Here is a 22,862-nt window from a genome sequence, read left to right as displayed (position 1 = left end):
CTGGTAGGCAGTGTGCACTAGTATACATACACAAATGATGAAATCAACACAAGGCAAGAGTATTTCACCTAAAAATAGCCCAGGTGTTTTACACATAAAATACATTCATTATAGAGAATTGAATGCCTGTCTACGTTCTCATGTCAAACTTATCTCAGGGAGACCATATAAATGGTGATAGAAAATATGATTGTTGTAGCCAGGTGGTCTTTTTAGACAGGTAAAAAGTATTTAGAACTCTTAGAGAAAGAAAGTGGTCTTAATATGCAAGTGGTTGTTATACAGGGGTGGTATCTAAGGCAGGTTTTACTTTTTGTAGAGGATTGAATGTCTCCAAATTCTTTTCAAAACTTTGTTTATTTTTTATTATCAAAGTTAGCATGTATGAAAGAAATGTCGTAAGTTTTCTAAAAAAAAATGTAAAGTTAACAAAAACATATTGTTATAGATATACTAGATATTCCTTTTTAATTTCTTCAAAGATTCTTTTGATTGCCTATAACTAATAGCCATTCCTGCCAGGTACTGACCGCTCACAGGTCTGTTGTTTTTCTCCGGTACTCCAGTTTCCTCCATCATCAAATCTTGCATATCCTTTCATGGCCCTGGCTGTTGATAGGACATAAACCCCGGAATAAATTTCAAACCCCTGGGGCTTATAGTACAACAAATACAGTTCTCTTATCTGGAGTATTCATTCAGGTAAAGAGGCCAATGAGCTGTTTTTTCTCCCCTCAGATCCAACTTCTCTTCTTTTTTACTCCATTACTAAATGGAGAGTTACTGTGGCGATAGAATCATTAGCTGACAGAAATAAATCATAACTTAGGAAAAATTGAAAATGAGAATTTCATTCCACGAAGGAGTGAATTGCTTGATGTATGTGATGTTTGTTGGGTGGGTTCCTATACGGTGTACATTGCAAGGGGGGGTGTTGGTGTTGGCAGATTCACAGATATCTTGATACATACAGGAATGATTGGGGAGAATGGGCTAGCATCTTTTTCTCTGATCATTATCAGTCTTTGATATCTACAAAACAGTCGGCAGGTTTGCGGCTTGTATACCTGGCAACCACAAACAAATTAGTGATGGGCAGATGAAGCTAACACCAACATGTATCTGAAGCCTTTGTCTCCCATCTCTGTGGACTGAGTGAGCTATCTGGTTTGAATTTGTGCTTGGATTTAAAGAACCTTTTTTCGTTTCAGAAATGTAGAACAGACCTACAGACATGAAAGTAGATGGTGTATTATTCTTCGTGTTTTATGTATACTCTAGCCCAAACCTTGCAGAACATTTAAGCCATATTATATACACTCAAAACAGATATTTTAGGGCTAGAGATTTTTTCTGGTGAATTTTTCCTCCCTGTGTGGATCCCAATTCTTTGATGATTATTAGTGGTTCTCCATTAAAGTATAAGAAAAATGAGCTTACGAGAAATTTTCATCACTCTCCGGTCGGATATTCGCGGAACAAGGCTTCGCCCAAGGCCTGGACGCAACTGGTAAATATTTGATTTCTTTTTTATTTCTGACCAGTATATATACCTATAGCTTGTTTTAGTAACAAAGTTACCGTAATAGCTGGGGGGAAAAATTACAAATCATTTAAACTTTTATTTCTTTTCGTCTTTTGGAATTTGATTTTCAGATTCAATTTGACTGCCTTAGGACTGTATCTGTATGCACATATGGTATAGCACACACTAAGATCCTATGATACACTCTATCTTCCCGTTTCCATTTTGGAAAAAAAAACCAGCAGCTTTGTAATCTAGCCATCACAGAAAAATGTTGTAAACTGTTACCAGGCCTCCGTGGCATTCACGTTAAGATAAAGAACAACCAAAACAAATCCATTCTCTCTTAAAATCAGTGTTTACATCATAGGTATATTACATAAGAATAGGATTTTTTTCAGGAGATTAGCTTGGTTTGTTTGTGTGTTAATCTTATGAACAGATTTGATGATTTGAGGTAATCTAAAATTACTCTACAAATGCCCTACCTGTGTTTGAATCTGGATATTCTATATAAAAAGTGGCAGTTTTTGCTCCTGCTTGGCACTCATCATAATGGGAGTGGGATGACTGGTTTGCCCTTTGTCAGAATAATGTGACCGGATGGGGTACTTTGGTGGCATGCTTCAGTGAGATAGCACTATAAAAAGTACAAGATTTGATCCACTTACTGCAGTCTTTCAAAACAATTTTACAGTATATTCAACCACGAAAGACATTGCACACACAGGAGAGGTGACATCCTTTAACTACCGTTAGCTATCAATAGGACATTAAAGCTAATGAACAGAACCACCAAGCCAACCACTGTAGAACTGTAGATGGATCTGAGCCAGTTGTAGAACTATTGGATACATTAACCACTTTGCCACTTAAAAAAAAACTTTCTAAAAAATACAGCAAATATGAAATAATTTCCATAAAATTTAAAAATAATTGATGAATTGTTGATGTTGCACAAATGAAACCGTTAGAGTGAATTAATTGAATATCTTAAAAATGAATTTCTATAAATTATTAAGGATTGTTTATGCCTAGGGGTGTTTATATTGATTTATCGGTGATACAGGCACAGTGAGTTTGTGTGATCAGCGAGAGGCTGCTGGCAGCAGAACTGGTCGGGTTTGATGTGCAAACATCAGAAAGTTTAATGAAAGGATGGCTCATGAACTGATGTCACATAAATTTGTCTAGAACAAGAAGTTATTGTTGTTCAAAATTTTGATGAAAATGTACTGTTATCTATAAATCTAACAACTTTTGATAAATGTCTGCCATAAAAATGTCTATGCAATGATATGTATTTTTAACCTGATCTACTAAAAATGATTTCTCCATCTCATCAAAAGATGTATTTTAAATAGGTCATTGGGAACATTGATTTTAAACAATTACTTGTTCAATACAATAAATTGATCTGTTGAAATGTAATCTTGAAACTTTTAAATGTAATTATTCAGAAACCCCCTACTACACGGTACTTGAAAGCTGCATAAAAATCAATTTCGTGGAATATTTTTGAAATTGAAACAAGCAAAGGCGCTGAAAGTCATCATGCAAACATTTAAGGAAATACTGCAAATAAGTTTGAAGATACACTTTTAGAAATGTCACTCAAATAATCAAACTTTGATACAGTGTTTAGAATACCAAATGGATGGTTGATGTGACACTTTCATTTGACAACTAAAAATAATGAAGTCTTTTCTTGGTGCCTCATCTTGAGGTACATGCTGTTTTTGACCCAAGAAGTAACAAAAATACTCATAAGAGCAGAGATATTAGAGGGAGATAGACTACGACAAGGAATATACTCATAAGAGCAGAGATAATATAGGGAGATAGACTGCGACAAGGAATATACTTGTAAGAGCAGAGATACTAGAGGGAGATAGACTGCGACAGGGAATATACTCATAAGAGCAGAGATACTAGAGGGAGATAGACTGGGGCAGGGAATATACTCATAAGAGCAGAGATACTAGAGGGAGATAGACTGGGACAAGGAATATACTCATAAGAGCAGAGATACTAGAGGGAGATAGACTGGGGCAGGGAATATACTCATAAGAGCAGAGATACTAGAGGGAGATAGACTGGGACAAGGAATATACTCATAAGATTTATTATACTGCAGAGATACTAGAGGGAGATAGACTGGGGCAGGGAATATAATCATAAGAGCAGAGATACTAGAGGGAGATAGACTGGGGCAGGGAATATACTTATAAGAGCAGAGATACTAGAGGGAGATAGACTGGGACAAGGAATATACTCATAAGAGCAGAGATACTAGAGGGAGATAGACTGGGACAAGGAATATACTCATAAGAGCAGAGATATTAGAGGGAGATAGACTGGGGCAGGGAATATACTCATAAGAGCAGAGATACTAGAGGGAGATAGACTGGGGCAGGGAATATACTCATAAGAGCAGAGATATTAGAGGGAGATAGACTGCGACAAGGAATATACTTATAAGAGCAGAGATACTAGAGGGAGATAGACTGGGGCAGGGAATATACTCATAAGAGCAGAGATATTAGAGGGAGATAGACTGGGGCAGGGAATATACTCATAAGAGCAGAGATACTAGAGGGAGATAGACTGGGGCAGGGAATATACTATAAGATTTATTATACTGCAGAGATACTAGAGGGAGATAGACTGGGGCAGGGAATATAATCATAAGAGCAGAGATACTAGAGGGAGATAGACTGGGGCAGGGAATATACTCATAAGAGCAGAGATATTAGAGGGAGATAGACTGGGGCAGGGAATATACTCATAAGAGCAGAGATACTAGAGGGAGATAGACTGGGGCAGGGAATATACTCATAAGAGCAGAGATACTAGAGGGAGATGGACTGGGGCAGGGAATATACTCATAAGAGCAGAGATACTAGAGGGAGATGGACTGGGGCAGGGAATATACTCATAAGAGCAGAGATACTAGAGGGAGATGGACTGGGGCAGGGAATGCTCATAAGAGCAGAGTTCTTATTGAGCTGAATTTGGTACAGTTTTATAAATGTCAGCATTACATCAAAAGAACAGAAATGCAAAATTGGCATTTTGACGTTGTTTGCTGTCTCAAGACAACAAATACAGAAATTAATGAGAATAAATGGATAGTCTGAGTACAGTAAATGTCAAATAGGATATGTTAGAAGGATGGGTTTCTGTGTTCTCGACTATAGCTGAGAGAGGTTTTACAATGTCAGACTTATCATTAGATTAAAGCTATAGGCAATCTGAGGGTCAGTAGCACAGATAAATAGGGTATTTAGATAGAATTTCTGTCCTGTATTGAAGCCAGGTGTAGAACTGATAACCCCTCCCTACACAATTAACCATTCCCCCCTCTCAAAAGTTCCTTAGCTTCAATCTTTCTTATTCCTTCTCTTTTCCAGGTTAAATGAAATTTATCTTTGCAAGAATTTTTTTTTTTTGATCTGAAACTGACCAGTGACATCTTGACGTCTCACGACATCTATATAGACTCTGCAATGAAGAGTTCCAGTATCACACTAATGATGTCGCGCGTTTTATATCATGACAAATACGTAAATTAATTTGTGATTTCTTTATGGAACACTTTGTTAGAAATATTGGCATATTACTTGTTGTTTCAGAGTAGCTATAATAATTTTCAATATTCAAAAAAAAAAAAGATAAGCATTTCAAATAATGTTTTAAAAAGAAGCATATTGATTTGTTACTATTGTGTTTATTTTAAAGAAATCAGCTAGTAAATGAAGATGTTGATAACAATAAGAAACTAATTATTTAGATGAATCCCATTTACTGTTGACAAGAACCATGTTGAAACAATAGCAAAACAACAAAACAATTTTTTGTTATTAAGGCCGTGATAACGTAATTTTTACAAAGATGACCAGAAAGTTAATTTAACGAATCAACATATAGTATTACTGACTTGATGGAATTATCAGGTATTACTGTTGGCTTTATAATCAGCTGACTTAGGGAATATGATAACGATTGAATTTAATCCTCTTAAGATATAATTTTGATAAGTTTCTCTTTTGAGTGTTTTCGTATAAGATACTGTGACGATTGTGTTTCAAACAGAACGATTATGGTTTCTCTCTGACTTATCAAATTTCTTCTGCCTGATAGGATAACTCTGATCTTTCTTTCAAAATTTGAATTTAAAAGTTAGTCATTGTAGCATCTCTGCCCTTTCATTCACACTCATAAAAAGCAAGTATATAGAATTATATACTACTTTGTCCCTTTTTATCTAGGTTGAGATATTCTTTGATTTTCAAACATAAACTGCATTAAGGCCATCATCTTAATTGGCCACCAGACCCAAAGTTATTGATTAGGTTTTCTCAGCAGAATTCTAATGCTAGATTATCTCCCCTGGTTGGAAATTTGGAATCAGACATGAATTGCAGAGATGAAAATTATTAAGCTAAATTTTGTTGATATTTTTAATATATTCTAGAGACTAGTGGCTAGCTAGTATATGTTTTAAGATTTGGTGGCGGTGTTAGACCAGAGTTCAAAACAAAAAATATCCCCCTTGAATGGTCAGTCAAAGCTGACCTATCATCCCTTTTTATCAAAATTGATTTTTTTTAAATGTATCCTGCAAGATATTGATCGTTGACATTTAAGGGTGTGGTTTAGGACATAAATTGTCTGCTTTAAGGTTATCAATCTTGAATTCTAATCGAAATGGAGATAGAATCAATTTTTAAACAATTACTTGTTCAATACACTAAATTGATCTGTTGAAATGTAATCATGATACTCTCAACTTTAATTATTCAGAGACCCTCTAACACCAGAAAGCTTCATGAAAATCAATTTCGTGGAATATTGTTGAAAACGAAACAAGCAAAAGCACTGAAAGTTGTCATGCAAACATTTAACAGAATTAATCGCAGATTGTCATGCAAGATTTTGCCAGAAAACACTTGGGAATATACAGCAGACGTCATACACTAATATACAGCAGACGTCATACACTAAAATGTGTTTGACATATTCATACATAAACATTTAATGGTAAAAATTGTCAACAAAACTGTACCTGATGACATACATAGAACGTTTGATTGACAGTACATGTTCCATGGCACTGAGCATTGTCTATAAACACACATGTTTAGTGATGTGTTACTAATATAAAAGTACTTTAGCAACAGAGAGACTATGTAACATAAAACCAGTATACAGTCAGCGATATACAGAATTCTATGTCAGTGTAGAAAAAATCCATTGAGTAATCGACTTGTAAAACATGAAAAGGACAGCAATGCTAGATTTATAGTCCTCAACGGAATGGCACTATTTAAACGATCCCAGATGGAATCGGCCTGTAACTTGATAATGACAAATGCTGTAAGAGCTCCAATTATGATATAACATGTTGTGTTTTGTGCAATATTCAGCTCATTAGAGCTCGGAAAAATGCAGGGGATTATGACAGAGTTTTGTTTTTAATGAGATCATAGGACTAAATGATACAGAGGCTGCAGTCTATAGATGTTTATTTTTTTGGTTTATTTGCATAATAGTTTTCATTTCTTCACCGTCATATGGTTCCTATGTAACATATTTGTAACATGTGTATAGCAAATTATGCTTGATAATGAGGTAATTTCATTGGTTTCCAGATGTTCGTTATAATCATATTTTACTGTAGTTGTATATGAATGGAAAGTGATTTCTGTTAAAAAAAATTATTCTCGTGGTGACATTTACTATACTTTATTTAATAAATTAATTTAATTTAATTTAGAATTAATTAATTAAATAAACAACTTTATTGTTCTGTTTTTTTGGTGCTGCAGATGAAAGTGTATGATGCCATTGGTCTTTTAAGTATTTAAAAGAATATGGGAAAGGACAGGAGCTATCAAAGTGAAACTTCATAATTATGAGAATATCGTAGCTCACCTGAACATTTATGATCAATTTATTTGTTAACATTTTAAAAGAAACTGTAGTTAATGTTGACACAATCTGATACTAATATCCCTAGAGATGTAAACCTCATAATTTTATAATTAAGATTAATATGTAGATTTTGATCAATATATTTCACCTGAATCTATATCTGACCATTGTTACTGGCGGTCAGTCGCAGCTGACCATTGTTACCAGTGGTCAGTCGTGGTATTTCTGTAGGTCATACTATTTACCTGTCTTAGACAGAATCAATTACTTAATGGCAGGTATTAACGAGATGGAGCACACCTGGGATGATTGATCAACGATCAACAGCACATGGTCCACTCAGCAGGTGTGGTATAAACAGGTCGTAATAGTTAAAGGCTGAGGCAGCCGTGGAAAACGCTCCAACGCAGAGCTCACTGGCAATATCACTCAGCTTAGCTCTGGGACCATTCTTGAAAAATCCTAGCTTTGTGACAGCTAGAGAATAAACCAGCCTCTTTAATACAGTATAATTCATCAAAACTGACCCATGCCTACTAGCAATTCAGATCTTGTGTATTGTGGTGTAATTGTATAGCATTTTCCTACTTAGTTTATTGTATTTGAAACCCGTATTATAAAATCTGGAAACCTGACTATATCGGCCTAATGTGCTGGTTCAGATAAGTTCAGTTTAGACAACTCACACTGTGTAGTATTTTGAATATTACCTGAGAAGTAGCTAATTTGTCGGCCTGACTTAGATAATGTTAACACTAATAGCACATATAAACCAATATTATGAGGCTTCTGCTCAGGAATCATATTCATCAGTCATAAATAAAGATGTATGCTATCAGAGTGACATGATCTGTATGGACAATTGCATGGTCTCAATAGAGGCATGGTCATTTTCTACTGGTAGTCATTAGGTGGTATTGGTCAAGTGCTTTAAAAGATCATTTTCATTTTCATACATAATTACATAATATCATATGTTCAGAGGTCAATGTTCGTTTGAGATGAGAACACCTGCCTTGGACCATACATCATACCAAGGTCGAAAATGGAGACAATGACAGACAATACTATTGGGTCATATCTCTGTGATGACGGACGACTGATGATCGATGACCATTATGACCTATGGTCAACGAATCCAGTGATCTTTGGTTCCTTTACTGAGGACACTGACTGTGATGTTCTAGCCTCAGAAAATCTATATTGATCCACGCTCTCCAATTAACTGTGTACATATACTGCTCATTTAATTATCACAGTACACAAAGCTTCTCCTCCAAACACATCAATTAAAATTAAACCATCTATACTGACCTACTTTTTTAAATGCAGTTTGTCTAGATTGTCTGCTGAAATTGTCTGCTGAAATAGCAGTTGGGTATTCTTATTGAGATGAATTTTTGAATTCGCTAAGAAAGAATGGTGGGATTGGATTAGGAACTATAGAAAGATCAGCATTTATGTCAGTAACCCTAAGGGAGAAGTTGCTCCTAGTCTAGGAATGATGTTGCCCCTAAGCCTTGGTATGGGGTTGCCAATTTTATAGGTGTTGCCCCTAAGCTAGGGATGGAGTTGCCCCTAAGCCTGGGTGTGGGGTTGCCAATTTTATAGGTGTTGCCCCTAAGCTAGGGATGGAGTTGCCCCTAAGCCTGGGTATGGGGTTGCCCATTTTATAGGTGTTACCCCTAAGCTAGGGATGGAGTTGCCCCTAGCCTAGGGAGTAGGCTGTTCTTAGCCTGGTAATGCTTGATGGCAGCCTCAGAGGATGAAGGATGAGTAGGGTGTGGGTGGAGCTGATGAGGTACTAATAAGTGGGATGGGATAAGACTGATGAATAAGATAGAAATACAAGAAGCTGTTCCATCCAATCAAAGCAAGGTTAAACCATAGGATGGCAAGGCTGATGATCAGATTGACTGCTAATTAAATGGATCATCCTTTAGATAAGGGATGACCATTGGGTTGGGTTATGATTTAAAGTCCTTGGTTGTCCCATGGGATAATTCTTCCCCTTGGATTGATATTGTCCCTGGGGGATCAGGTTGTTCATTGGACTGAGGTTTATCTTTGGTCTGAGAGAGATTGAGGTTGAGACATTGGGTTATGAAGACAATATAAGCAATATCACAGTGATGGACTATAACTGTATAAGGCCAGCTGGGAGTAATTTGTCTTTAAGAGGTGTATGATTATCCCGCGTGTGGCTATGACAGCTGTCTGTTGAGGAGAGAGAGAGCTGTAGGTATGATTATATTGATGACTTAGTAGGTTACATATTGTACTGGTGGTGGCAGCGGGAGGAGAGAGCTTATTGACAAGTGTTATGTGTATATCTATACTAGATGTTTGATGGAGCTGGGGAGTGTGACTGCTCCTGATGTGGCTACTCAGTGTGTGAATCACAAGACTTATAATACAGCTGGAGATTACACTGTTGTATGGGGGAGGTTGTAGTGATGATGTGGCTATCGAAACTTTCTCTGATCACTTCCTCCAGTTCTCCTTATCTTCTGTAGATTAGTATGGATTTAATAGTTCTGTCAAAAGAACAATTAAAACGATGGTGGATTTAACGAGCTGCTGCAAAAGGAATATAATTATCATCGGTTATAGTGCCTTAATGTTGTCTATGGTGTAAAAATGAACTTCTGTGGAATTTATTGAGGAGCTATGCCAAATTGTAAAGGTTCAGTATGGAAATGTTTATTTTACAATAAAAAGTATAAATTTTAGACATAACGTGATAAAAGAAACTTTGAAATTCTAAGTAAATGTAAAGATACCAATCTTGAATAATTGACATACTAAATCAAAATGCATAGAATAACTTGACAATAGCTGATAAATGTGCTAGGTGGATGCCAATATTATTTGTTATTTTGACATTTTTTTTTATGAATAAACCCTCAACAAAAATCTTTATAGATATTACGGTGACATATATATTCTTAAATGTCTTTAATCAAAATATGAATTTAAGTTAATTTGACATTTCATGGTAATAATGAGAATTGATAAAGCGGCATGAAGAAAAATCATAGATCTGAATAAATGCTGTTATGACAATTTAATAAATGTGACCATGCCATTTATCAATAAGTTAAATGAAATTGAAAATGTCCTTCTAATTCATATGTATAGTTTTTGATTGATGAAAAGTTGTTTTTCATTGTAAAACTGATATTTTCTGGTCATGATATCCTTGAGTATGTAAGTCCATATTGAAATGAGCCTATCAATATTGGTACGTGACCTTATGGTAGAATATGATGGTGCTGCTGTTGCTCTGTTTGTTGGTAGGCAGGAGAGCAGAACTAGATTGGTCTGACATTACAATAGTACTGATGGAAATGTTGTGTATATTGTGTACTGGAGAGAATTATGTCAACTTGTAGGAGCTTCTTATAGGTTTACACAGCTTGTTGATTCAGTGTGGCAGTCAATAATGGTCAGCCGAGCTTTACCTAAACCAATAATATATATCTGGTAGATCAGCTAATTTGTGTACTGTGCCACCATGTAGAATTACTTGCAATGATCTGGGATTATTTGTTGAATATTCTGGGTTCATTCACACATCTATAGATTACTTTATACTTATACTGGGTGGGCCCCTACTGGGTTTACCTGATAATTACCTAGATTTACCTGTTGGCTGTTAGAGTTTACCTGTTACTTACCTGTGTTTAGTTGTTTATTTCCTTGGTTTATTAGTTGGTTATCTGTTTTACCAGCATGTCACCTGTGTTAACCTGTACATGACTTCGTTAATATTACTTAAATCTACCTGATATACCTGTACAATACTTGTGATTACTTTTTTGTACCCGTAGATCACCTGCTTCAAGTTACTTTGTGACTACCTGGGTTTATCTGAAAACTATTTTGGGTGATTATCTTGATTTGCGTGATGATTATTTTGGTTGATTACCTGGGTTTGCTTATAGTCTATTTTCTTTTACCTGGTGATTACCTAGATTTACATATGGACTGATTGATTTACCTTGTTATTACCTGAATTATCTGTAAATTACCTGGGTTTACCTTTACATTTATCCCTGGCTGTGTGTGGGCTTTCCTGTTGATCCTCTGAAGATCCTTCAGAGATTATTTAGGAAATGATTTAATCGCTGTCGAGATGTGCTTCCCTTTTATAACCCCAATCCTACTAATGGACAATCACTCAAACTCGTTAGCAGGTGACTGTTAGCTTAGTGGGTATTGGTTAAAGAGAATTGACTTTTATTATAGCAATTGTTGCTTATTACATGGCATCCAGACACTCAAGAGTCAGTGAGATAATTGGTTTACAAATCAAAATAAAAATGTATGTAAAATAAAAAGGTTATCAGAGATTTTCTGTGGATTTTTTACATGCGATTTAATGAAATTGAATTTAATTGAATTGAATAAGGTGAATTTTGTGTAATGAAACAAAGACAGATCAAAGTACGTTTTAGATTTCACAGGTTAGGTCTGTTTTACTATGTCTCATTGATCTTAATTAAATATTAACATTTTTTTTATAGATTTTCATCTCCATCACCACAATGATATAGCACATGTGAATACATATTATAAGGAATAGCTATGTTGAGATGGCCTAGTACACACCTCATGTAACCTTTCCTCAGAGTGTTTCAATGTGTAACAGACAGAATATGATTGATGTGTACTAGCTGTTCAGTATCTTTCACAGGGACAGCACTAGAACATTGACAAAGACCCACTATCATAAGGAGACACAACATGAATAAACTCACAGTCTCCCAAAACATTCACCACACACACATAAACAGGACGATTCCCAAAACATGCACCACACACACACACAGGATGATTAAATTATCCCAAAACATTCACCACACACACACACACAGGATGAATAAATTATCCCAAAACATTCACCACACACACACACAGGATGAATAAATTATCCCAAAACATTCACCACACACACACACACACACACAGGATGTTTTAAAGCAAAGGATGTCCCTTATGAAATAAAAGCTTATCATGTAAATACTGTAATACAGCATACTTGGTTAATTGTTTTAAAGACTGAATACTTCAGATTTGGTTCTGTGTAGTTATGTGGTGTGTTGAATATCTACCAGATTCCTTTGTTTTTGTCTGTAATTTCATTCAAAACTAAACCCAAGCTGTGCCGCAGTGCTCCATCATGTTGACATTAGAGTTGCAACACCCGTGGAGATGTGGTTGGTGCAGAAATGTTTTCTACCGTCTCTGATTTCATGATGTCTAGCGAGAGTTTTATACATAACATGTGTTGGCCATTATTGTTTTGTCTTTTTAATGAAACCCTTGTTTCTATGTAGTGTACCATGTCAGATCAGCCCAAACAAATAGAGAATTAGGAGAGATAGGTTCGGGGTAACTCAGCATTATGGTACAGGGCTAAATATTCAGGCCCCGATTTCTCAAAACAAAAGTGCAGACTTAAGTCAAAACTTAAGGTTTTTCTCCTTATGTAACTTATATGCTAATTTATGACTTAAGTCAGTTTTTGACTAAATAATTTTGTTTCGAGAAATTGGGGCCAGGTCAATTAAGACATAAGCCTAAATCTAATGGCAGGCTTTTACAATTGACTATAAAACAAAAGTATAAAACAATAAAAGGCATGCATTAACAAGTGCATGGCGTAGAGGTCAAATTTGGAAACAGATCACCCTTGATTCATTCGAACCCTAATCACTGGTTATCACGGCTAAAACCAACCTATATAAGCAGACCACCCCGTGAACCCCAAGGTATTGATTTGGATGTCATCACAACAACCTATTTATAATTCGGGCTACCCTCCAACCCTAGGTTATTGGACAAGTGTCACAGCTATGACAAATCTATAGAACTGACCACCATCACATCCTAAAGTTATGTATTGGATAGGTTGTTTCAAATTTAATCAATTTAAAAGATTGATTATGGAGCAGATCTTTGACCCTGCAGATTGTTTAAATGTTTGGTCAACTGTTTTAATAATGGAGTGTGGTATGGCTGTATTTACTCAAGACCTAGTCACATGAAAATTCCTCAACAAAGACATATAACTAAATAAGCTCTATTGCTATTGTTAATGAAAGTTCCTTATTTCTACTTATACTGCTTTCCTATGGGACACTTTTAGTTAAGGAGATCTCTTAGGAATGATGACGAAATGGCCTTGGAATGGAAAGAGGATAAAATCCCTTTTCCAGTATGGCGCTGTCATGGTGATCGTCTGATTACCTGTGTGTTTCTTTGGAGTCATTCTCTACTGTAAGTGACTTTTTTCTCTAACAATTAATAGTAAAATTTTGAATTTTTCAGTTTGGTCTTCAGGAAAGGTTTACTGGTAGTTTTAAAGACCACCTCTGGGTTTCAAATTTGAATCCCTGTGGTGCAGCGAGCTGCCATGTACTGACAACAGGGTGATGGTTTTTCCTTAGGGTACTTCAACTTTCTTCAATTTCCTAGACCTGACATCTTCTTAAATGACCCTAGCTGTAAATAGAACACCAATTAATTTAAATTCAAGGAGAGATCAATAAGTTATAAAATTCAACTCAAAAACAATTGTAAAAAACTTTGCCTTTTTGACCATTCCCTTTTTATTTTCAAATGAATTCTTTACCAAAAATATTGCATTTCCAACATTGGACCCTGTGAAAACTATGATTATCATCAGTGAACTCTGGCCTTGTACAAGGTGCCTGCAGGAATTGATATCATTAGTCAAAATGGCGAGACACTGTATTATTTATATAATAATGTGTATGACATTTATAAGTTATCAAGTCATGTCCCCAATTTACCTTTATGGTAAATGACAAATTACTTCGGAATCCTTGCAGGTCAATTATTCTCAGATTATCCTCTTTTTATGGAGGTGACTTGTCAATCAGGCGAGCTTTTTACTGTTCATATGTTGGCTGTGAGTTCCCCTCCCCCGGGGCTTATCGCTACTCCACACCGTTAATAGGCAGCTTTTCCTGTAATTGGTAGCTTTTTGCGGCAGTGGCCAGCCTTACTACCACTGGGCTCAGTAATTGTTTCCGTTGGCGATGGTAAAGCCTTCACCGTAGCCTCCACAGGAACAGCCGCTCATCTAGAAACATCAGTGTGACTTGGGGATTGAAAGTGTCTACAAATAGGCTGTTAATTCTTCAAAACAATGGCACTTAGCTCATTTTGTAATCATATATATTAGGGAACTACAATGGCTGTAGTTTGGGATCAGACTCACTTAATGTACTGTGGGTAATGTCATTGTCACAAAGGCATCTTGTATATGAGTTACAGGCATGTGATAAAATATTGGAATAATGAATAAGGGGATTATAAGGTCAAAGTTGAGGTTTGAATCTTGGCTTGGTCAGTCTTGTAAGAGAAGAGGCTGCAAAGTGTTTTCCAGGAATTTGGTCTTAGAGAGACAGGGAATGGTTATGTAAATTGTCAAATTACACCGAGGATATCTAGAGGAACATTGGTTTAGTGACAAGATTAAATTATCATTTGCCAGTACACCAGAATGTTTAAAGGCCATGAATCAACAAGATATACCTGTTCCATATTTTGGTCCACTGTGTGTGTTTAAGTCAGAAATTCCAGTATGTTTGATGATCTGTCAAGTACTGGAATTGAAGCTTTGCTTCAAAAGACTGCTGCTTAAGAAGTTGGTGAATTTATCTACTCAGAATATTCTATATAAAGATATATTAATTTCTATGGTTTGACATTTCAATGGTTGTTTGTTGACATTTCAATGGTTGTTTGTTGACATTTCAATGTTTATTTTGTTAAATTTCATTTAAATGATTGTGATATTTCAATGGTTGTTTGTGACATTTCACAATGGCTGTTTGTAACATTTCAGTGGTTTATGTGACATTTCAATAACAACTGTTAATTGTTAAAGGTCCAACTGTCATTGGTGATAATAAGCTCTGATCATATGAAATATAGACAGTTTTGTCACATTTGGTGTTGCAGTATGTAATACTTTGTATGACATTTTTCAGTTTTGAGAGATGTATATGAATTGCCTTGATGAATAATTAATCACACATTATTTGGATGGATTTTTATATGGATATAAAAGGTGTTTTGAAAACTAGACAATATCACATCTAGACAAAATCACATATACGAATCCGTTTTTGATGAATTTTTGTCTCATAAATATCAACACCACATAGCTGTTGTAGAGGTGTTGATCCATACAATATACATATATATATCAATATATTTGTGCAATATTATTTTTTCCTGTCATCAGATAGTTCTGTTGCCGATCAGATAGTTCTGTTGCCGATCAGATAGTTCTTCCCGTTATCAGCTGAAACAATTGATTTTGTAATATATATTTTGATAGATTTTTTGTAGACTGGAGATGAAATCGACATTTTCTAATGAATTATTGATGAGAAGGTACATCTGAATCAGCTCGTTTTGTTGAAATGGCTTTACAGGGTGAATATTTATATGGAAAAGAGCAGTTTGTCTTTTAGTTAGACTATCGATGCTTCAGTCGGGATACTAGGTCCTTCTGTATTCACAATAATCTACTTAGCATTTGGCATTTTATTGTTTTGTGGAATATATTGTGCTATGTTCCTTAACATATGAAACTATATCCTGTCTGTGCATCTTTAAGCTCATGGTCCAAAACGTGAAGTAGGCTGTAATAGCCTTCCTCAGGAAATCTCATTATTAATTTTTTCTCGGCGAGGAACAGATCTTAGTTAACAATAATCAATGAAAATATGAAGTATGATTAAGAAACATGCAATTGAAACACTCGTCAAGAAGTTGGTGTTACAAGTCTCCAACGAGCACAGTGCATAATAGATTTCAATTAATGATCTATAATGATTTGTTACCATACCGTAACACGGATATTGAGGTACATGATCAGTGCCGAGACGTGGCTGGAACTACAAGCAGAGATAGGTAGGAGTTGGCGTGATTTTGAGGTTTTAATATTTCACAAGAGGTACGTGTACATATGAGGCTACATATTGGTCAGGCGAGATTCAGGGCGTCCGGTGAGGAATGTCAGTCTGGGTAATTTGGGACATGTGATCAGACTTGCCACTGAAGGTGTATATTTGGGACACATCAAAGTTGGTGGGATTTATTTCTGTAATGGTGTGAAGCTTTGAAGATTCTGAACAAAATTCTGCAGTGCTTTGATGTTCATTTTATATGCTATGTGGCACAGCACAACACTCAGTTGTTATGATTATATATTTTTTTTTAATTTAAAAAAATATGAAGGTCAATTTTAGAAGGTGATATAGGTCAAGGTGATTTTGAGAATAGTGGGAGTTAAAGGTCACCTTAAGATTGGTGATGGTTTCTCAAGTTCATACTAAGTTAGATGATGAGGGATCCAGACCAAAAGTGAGAGTTCAAGTTGTTCCAGAGGTGATAGTTCAATGTTATATTAAAGACATGTCATAGTTCAAGGTCATGTTGAGATAAACTATAGTTTATTTAAAAAATTTCTCTAGGTGTTTTGTTAAGACATCAGGATCTTGAGGACATGACCAATGCTACAACAGTTAAGGACTGTCATAGTACCAAAGGATCTTCAATATACTACAAATATTACGTTTGTTAATGTGTACATGTAGGTACAGAGACACAACCCACGATTTTCACAATCCCAGAGTTCTAAAATATTGGAAGGATTTATAGCAACACACTCACTCTTCAAGTGATTAATTATGACAAAACCAAGGATTTATGATCAAACAGACTGGATTTATCTAATAATTTTGTGATCATGGATTTCTCAAAACTAAATGAACTGAGGAATAAGAATGGATTTTCTTCCCCGCGGGTGAGAGATGTAGCGGCCAGTCAGGCCATTGCCCGCGGCTTCCAACTGGACACCTGTTGGTTCTGTGGCCGACCAATGAACGGGTACAGGTAAGGAAATCGTGATTCACAGCTCAGGGAAAGATATAAATATATCAATAATATTTAGGGAGATAAAATTGTACCATAAGAGGGTGTAATATATGATCTAACTGGTCATAACGCCAACGAATTTAGAAGAAATGATGCACAAACATGAATGTACAATGACATCTGATTTAGATGTCTAAAATGGCACATTATGACTGTGTTATTGTTTCTAGCACATAATGAATGGCTTTTCCAACTACTTCACTCCTGGAATGTCAAATTGAACTGATGCAGGCTATGCAATGTGGAAGAGTTCGATTTATGTTTTGGGGGATGCAGGGATGAACAGGTGAAATGGTTACATAGTATTTTGACACTAGAATAGTTAATAACAATTGAAGCAACGTCAGATTGTTTGTAATATGACAAATTCAGATATAATTTAAGCAAAATTTTATTGAACATGAATAAAAACGGTGGTCCCTGGTTTTGTGATCTAAAACCATCCAGTATAATGCAAATTGACAAGGAACATGTACAATTAGGCTTGGTATCAACCTTTCAATACTACATGAATATAAATAACCACTTATATACTATAATTCCGTTTTTCAAATATGGCAGAAAGTACACACACTTATCACACATGTTGGAACAGCATGGAATAAATATTGTGAAACATGGTGTAAAAATTATCTGCAGTGAAACAAATCACATCTATTTTTTTGTCTTCCTGAAACATGTCTTTTTATAGGTTCAAACTGAGCTTGTGGTCACCACAGTTGGTTTACTGGTTAACAAATGCTAATGATATCCTGTCTAAACTTTGATCGTTTATTTTCAGCCTCAGCAGCGGAGATGATCAGATGGAGAAACTGGTCGAGTTAGAACGACTCCTGGCTCAGGCTCAAAAAGACAAGATGAAACTGATAGAGGACAAGGTCAGTATCACATTGTACCTGTGGGTACAGCTAATCCTAGAATAATCTTTGTTTGATTGTGACTGACACTCAACCTATAGTCTGCTGCCTCAGGACACATCACAAGGTGGTGACTCTGTTGTGGAGGTATATTATAACAAATTACACTTGGTGTTGGATGATAGTTTTATTCTAACAACATTACACATGATATGTCCTTGAATTTATACATAACTGATAAAAGGATATTATGTATACAGAAGAAACCTGAAACAGGTGACACAAATATCCCTGTGTTTGCTTTTAAAATGGAAAGACATTGGTCATTGTTTAAAAGTTTGAAACATTAAGAAACTGATAGAGATAATTTTATAACAGGTAAAGATGAAGGAAGATGAAATGGCTGCTCTACAAGAGGAGCGATACAAACGAGAGGAGCTGGAGAAAAAACTTAAAGAGGAGACGAGTCTCCGAGAGGAGTTGGTACAACAACAAGTCAAAATGAGGGAGAGACAAGTGAAACAGGTCAGTAGTCAGGTGAAACAAGTGTTGTCATGGTAACACATGTTCATTAATGATAGATCATTGCAGGCTATTCCATTTGAATAATGAAATTTATTGATAGTATCTACATATTCAAATGATGTGTTTGATGTATTAAATTTACATTACGATGGATTCTGTTTGTTTACAGGCACGACCACTTACACGTTACCTTCCCGTTAGAGAAAAAGAGTTTGATCTAAAGCAGCACATAGAGACTGCCGGACATCACCTTGACAACTGTCCACAGATCTGTGTCACTCCAACAAGTTGTCGTGGATTTTTACACAAAATGGGAAACAAATTTAAGACATGGCACAAACGCTGGTTTGTATTTGACCGTGTGAAGAGGTCACTGATATACTACACGGATAAGACAGAGACAAAAGCACGCGGCGGGATTTACTTTCAGGCTATTGAAGAGGTCTACGTTGATCATTTACGTACCGTAAAAAGTCCCAACCAAAAGCTTACATTCTGTGTTAAAACGTACGACCGGACTTACTATATGGTGGCGCCCTCTGCAGAAACTATGCGAATCTGGATAGATGTTATATTTACAGGGGCAGAGGGTTATCAACAGTTCATGTCATGAGGAAGTGCAAGGGAGATAATTCTAATACAATTTGTGTGTGTGTCTGTGATTTCACAAGGGATATGTTATTTTGTTATTGTAAATGTTAAGTATAATAGCAGTCATATTCAGCACGAAGCTGATACAAACCAAGCATATTGTCACAAATAATAGTTTTGTTTTATATGGGTTCTTGAGACATTTTGCATTAGTTATTATCTGTGTAATATCCATTTATACAAGCCAAAGATTGAATTCAAGGGGAATAACTCCTGTTACAGCTGCTGAACTCAAAATGCTTTACTATTAGTACATAAGAAATCATATATATGTCAAGATTTATTTCTTTACTGATTTTTACCCATACACCCCTGTAGACAAATATGGACTGTTCTAAATCTAATTCTAATTAGACTGCAACAGTTCATTATGAAATTAAATGGGTGAATGCATTTATGAATATAGTTTGTTATTTTATTTTGATGTTTTTAATAAGCTATATTATATACTGGTAACAAGTGCTGTACTCTTGGGTGTATATCACTATCGAGTATTAATGTCTTTTGTGATAATAAGAACGCTCTATACCTAGAAATTGGCTGAATTGGAAAGATGTGATCACGGTAAAATATACATGCCAATAAAGTCATATACATAATTTCGAAAGAAAAAAGGTTTTAACATGGAGCTGGTTTGGTTGAAATCACTTTGATTTTAATTGTAACTCTAAATATACGAGATGCAAATTATAGTCAATTTGATACCCCTAGTATCCTCTTGATCGACTTCAATGAAAAATTATCTGATATACTTGTTTACAAATCAGACCAAAGTTGTAAAAGAATAAATAGAGTTTATGTATTTCATTATAAATTATGATATAAGATATTATTATCTGTTGAAGATTTCAGTTGAAGCACATTTCAAATATCAGCATTATAAAACTTCTCCATATGTGTATATGTTCAGCATGTAGTTTACAAATACTTGAAGACTTATTCATTATCCAAGCATTTATGACCTTCAGATGTATTTTGATTTGAAGAAACCTTTGTCAATAGACATCAAATCAGATAAAATTTTAGTAACATTGAGAGTCTGTGAGAAAAGAATTCTCCAGCCTGAATGATAAATTTACTAAATACCTACCATTAAACACTTGAAAGGTTTGGATGACAAGAATATTAATCTGTTTGAGACTGGCCTTGTGAGTTGGGAAGTTTTCCATAATTTCCTTACGATTAAAATTTTTTTTCTCCCTCAGACACTTTTCCAGTAATCCAATTATTCAAAAAGATATTGTTATGTTAACTCTGTTTTATTGAATTATCTCGATGACATTATTAAATTATCATTGGCTTCAAGTCATTGTATTTTCGCTATGATGTCAAGAAGTTAATTTGAACATATAGATTGAGTCATTGTCCTCTTAGTAAGCAAGGGAATTTTTTTGACATTTCGACATCCATTGGCAACCAAGCACTGTTGCTATGGAAACAGAATGGAAAGATGACATCCCTTCATTCATGGTGACCACTGTTGCTATTGGAACCAAGAGGAATGGATGACTTTGATTCCCAACTGTGTATACAGATTTGTCCCCTGGTTGGAATCTTCTGTTTATATTGGAAGATTCTAATTTTGAATACTCTGAGGGGAAACAGGTTGAAGTACACATATTTTGAATTATAACTAAATTATCACTAAAAATTCCTATAGTTGAAGTTAAATTGTTTGAGATGATCAATATTTCATTGTCTGGGGAGATTAGCCTTCAGATGAGATATTAACATCTTGATATTAAAAGTTGAATTTCGGAAAAACTCGCTAGGATAATGAAATATTCTTAAATGTAAGAATTTTTGCTCAGTCAACCAACTATGACATTATATCTGATAATGTCAAAGTTGGTTGATTAAGACAAAACTTAAGACAATTTTAGACTTATCTTAAATCATTTAAGACTATTTCATGATTTTGGGTCTGAAGAATGTAAGAACAATCGAAATAATTAATGTACAAAAAGTTTGCTTTTTTAAATCGTGTAGATATTTAATTGCCAAATATTTATTGTAATGGAAAATATTTGTTTTGAAGAAACTATTTAATACTTGATATATATGTAAAGTTTCCTGTCTAAATAGGATGGGTCACCGGTTTGTGATATGTAGACTGTCGGGGAGCTGAGTGCCTTATTTACCTATTTGATGTACACCTATCTGTTGTCTCATTAATATTCTCACCTGAAATTTAATTATCTTGCATGTTTAGTAATACACTTCACCTAATTCTTTACTTTTTTTCATCCAAACGTTAATTTCACAGTTATCATTGGTGTTCATTAAGCTAATCTCCAATAGTACATTAAAATATTCCTACATCGAATCTGATATATTTTCTTCAAAAAAAAACCAACTTATCTTTATTTTTTGTTTTTGTCCATTGAACTGCTACAGACATTTATTAATTGCTTGGTTTTATTAAGTGAAGGAAATTCAAAGTACTAGGAGAAAAACAACCACCCTATATTTTGTACTGGCTAGTACCTTGTTCAGTCACATACATGCATCTGTACAGCAAAGATTGGAAATTTAAATCCAAATGTAAGGCTAGTGTTAGAATGTCAGACACTTTAACCACTAAGCCAACAGATAGTCAAAGAGACAAACAAACATAGTATTTACAGTAATATAGACTAGGATGTATGTGTAATATTGAGTTCATTTGTTGTTTAATATCTACTCATATAGCAATATTTGTGATTATGTCGAACCTATGAAATAATATTTTTTATTTTTTGAGCAGTCACTGTTTTTCTTACTAAGCATCAGCGGTGGGTCAGTCAGTAATATATGAGGGTTTTCTTTACATTTTCTGATATTTTGATGAATACAAAAATACATAATTTGTTGGCTTTTACATATAAATCGATTCCATTGTGATGTCACTTCTGAACCTTTTATAAAACATTAAACAAGAAAAAGATATATATCACTAATTATCAGTCATTTTGATTCAATTTTGTTGCAGTAGTTATGAAGTTTCTCAAGTTAGAAGAATTGAAAATGTAGCATGATAGAGATCGAAGGTATGCTAAGGGAGGCAACTCCATATTGAAACCTTGATATATGAGAAACGTTTTATGACAGCTATATGTTAGATTATCATAATTATCTTTTTTTTCTAATTTCAGATAATATTTTCATTAGACGAATACTTCCCATTTTAAGAATCATGTATAAATACATGAAATGTGCTCATATAAAATATTGACATATTTGCTAACAAAAATAAAATTATTTTAAACGGTATTCTACTTTTGTTGTTTGTTTGTGTCATGGTTTGTTCTGTTTTTTGTTTTAGTATATCACAACTACATTATTGTGATTGAAAATGTTCCAGTAACTTGAGGAAGTAAGTGAAATTGACGACTGTAATTATT

General features: G+C 34.9%; 1 protein-coding gene across 7 annotated transcripts in view; it reads left to right on the top strand.

Moving 5' to 3' along the window:
- LOC138317708 (pleckstrin homology-like domain family B member 2) overlaps positions 1-22,731 on the top strand; it is a 144,437-nt gene extending 121,706 nt beyond the window's left edge. For all 7 annotated transcript variants that reach the window (XM_069259559.1, XM_069259558.1, XM_069259556.1 and 4 more), the window contains 3 exons: positions 18,228-18,324; positions 18,682-18,828; positions 18,998-22,731. In XM_069259559.1, coding sequence (XP_069115660.1) covers positions 18,228-18,324; positions 18,682-18,828; positions 18,998-19,441 — 688 coding nt within the window. In that variant the 3' untranslated portion in view covers positions 19,442-22,731. The remainder of the gene's footprint in view (positions 1-18,227; positions 18,325-18,681; positions 18,829-18,997) is intronic.
- The last annotated feature ends 131 nt before the right edge of the window (positions 22,732-22,862 follow it).

This window comes from Argopecten irradians, chromosome 3 (assembly GCF_041381155.1).
Source record: "Argopecten irradians isolate NY chromosome 3, Ai_NY, whole genome shotgun sequence".
NCBI classification, from domain to species: domain Eukaryota; kingdom Metazoa; phylum Mollusca; class Bivalvia; order Pectinida; family Pectinidae; genus Argopecten; species Argopecten irradians.
This window is presented reverse-complemented; position numbering and strand designations above follow the sequence as displayed.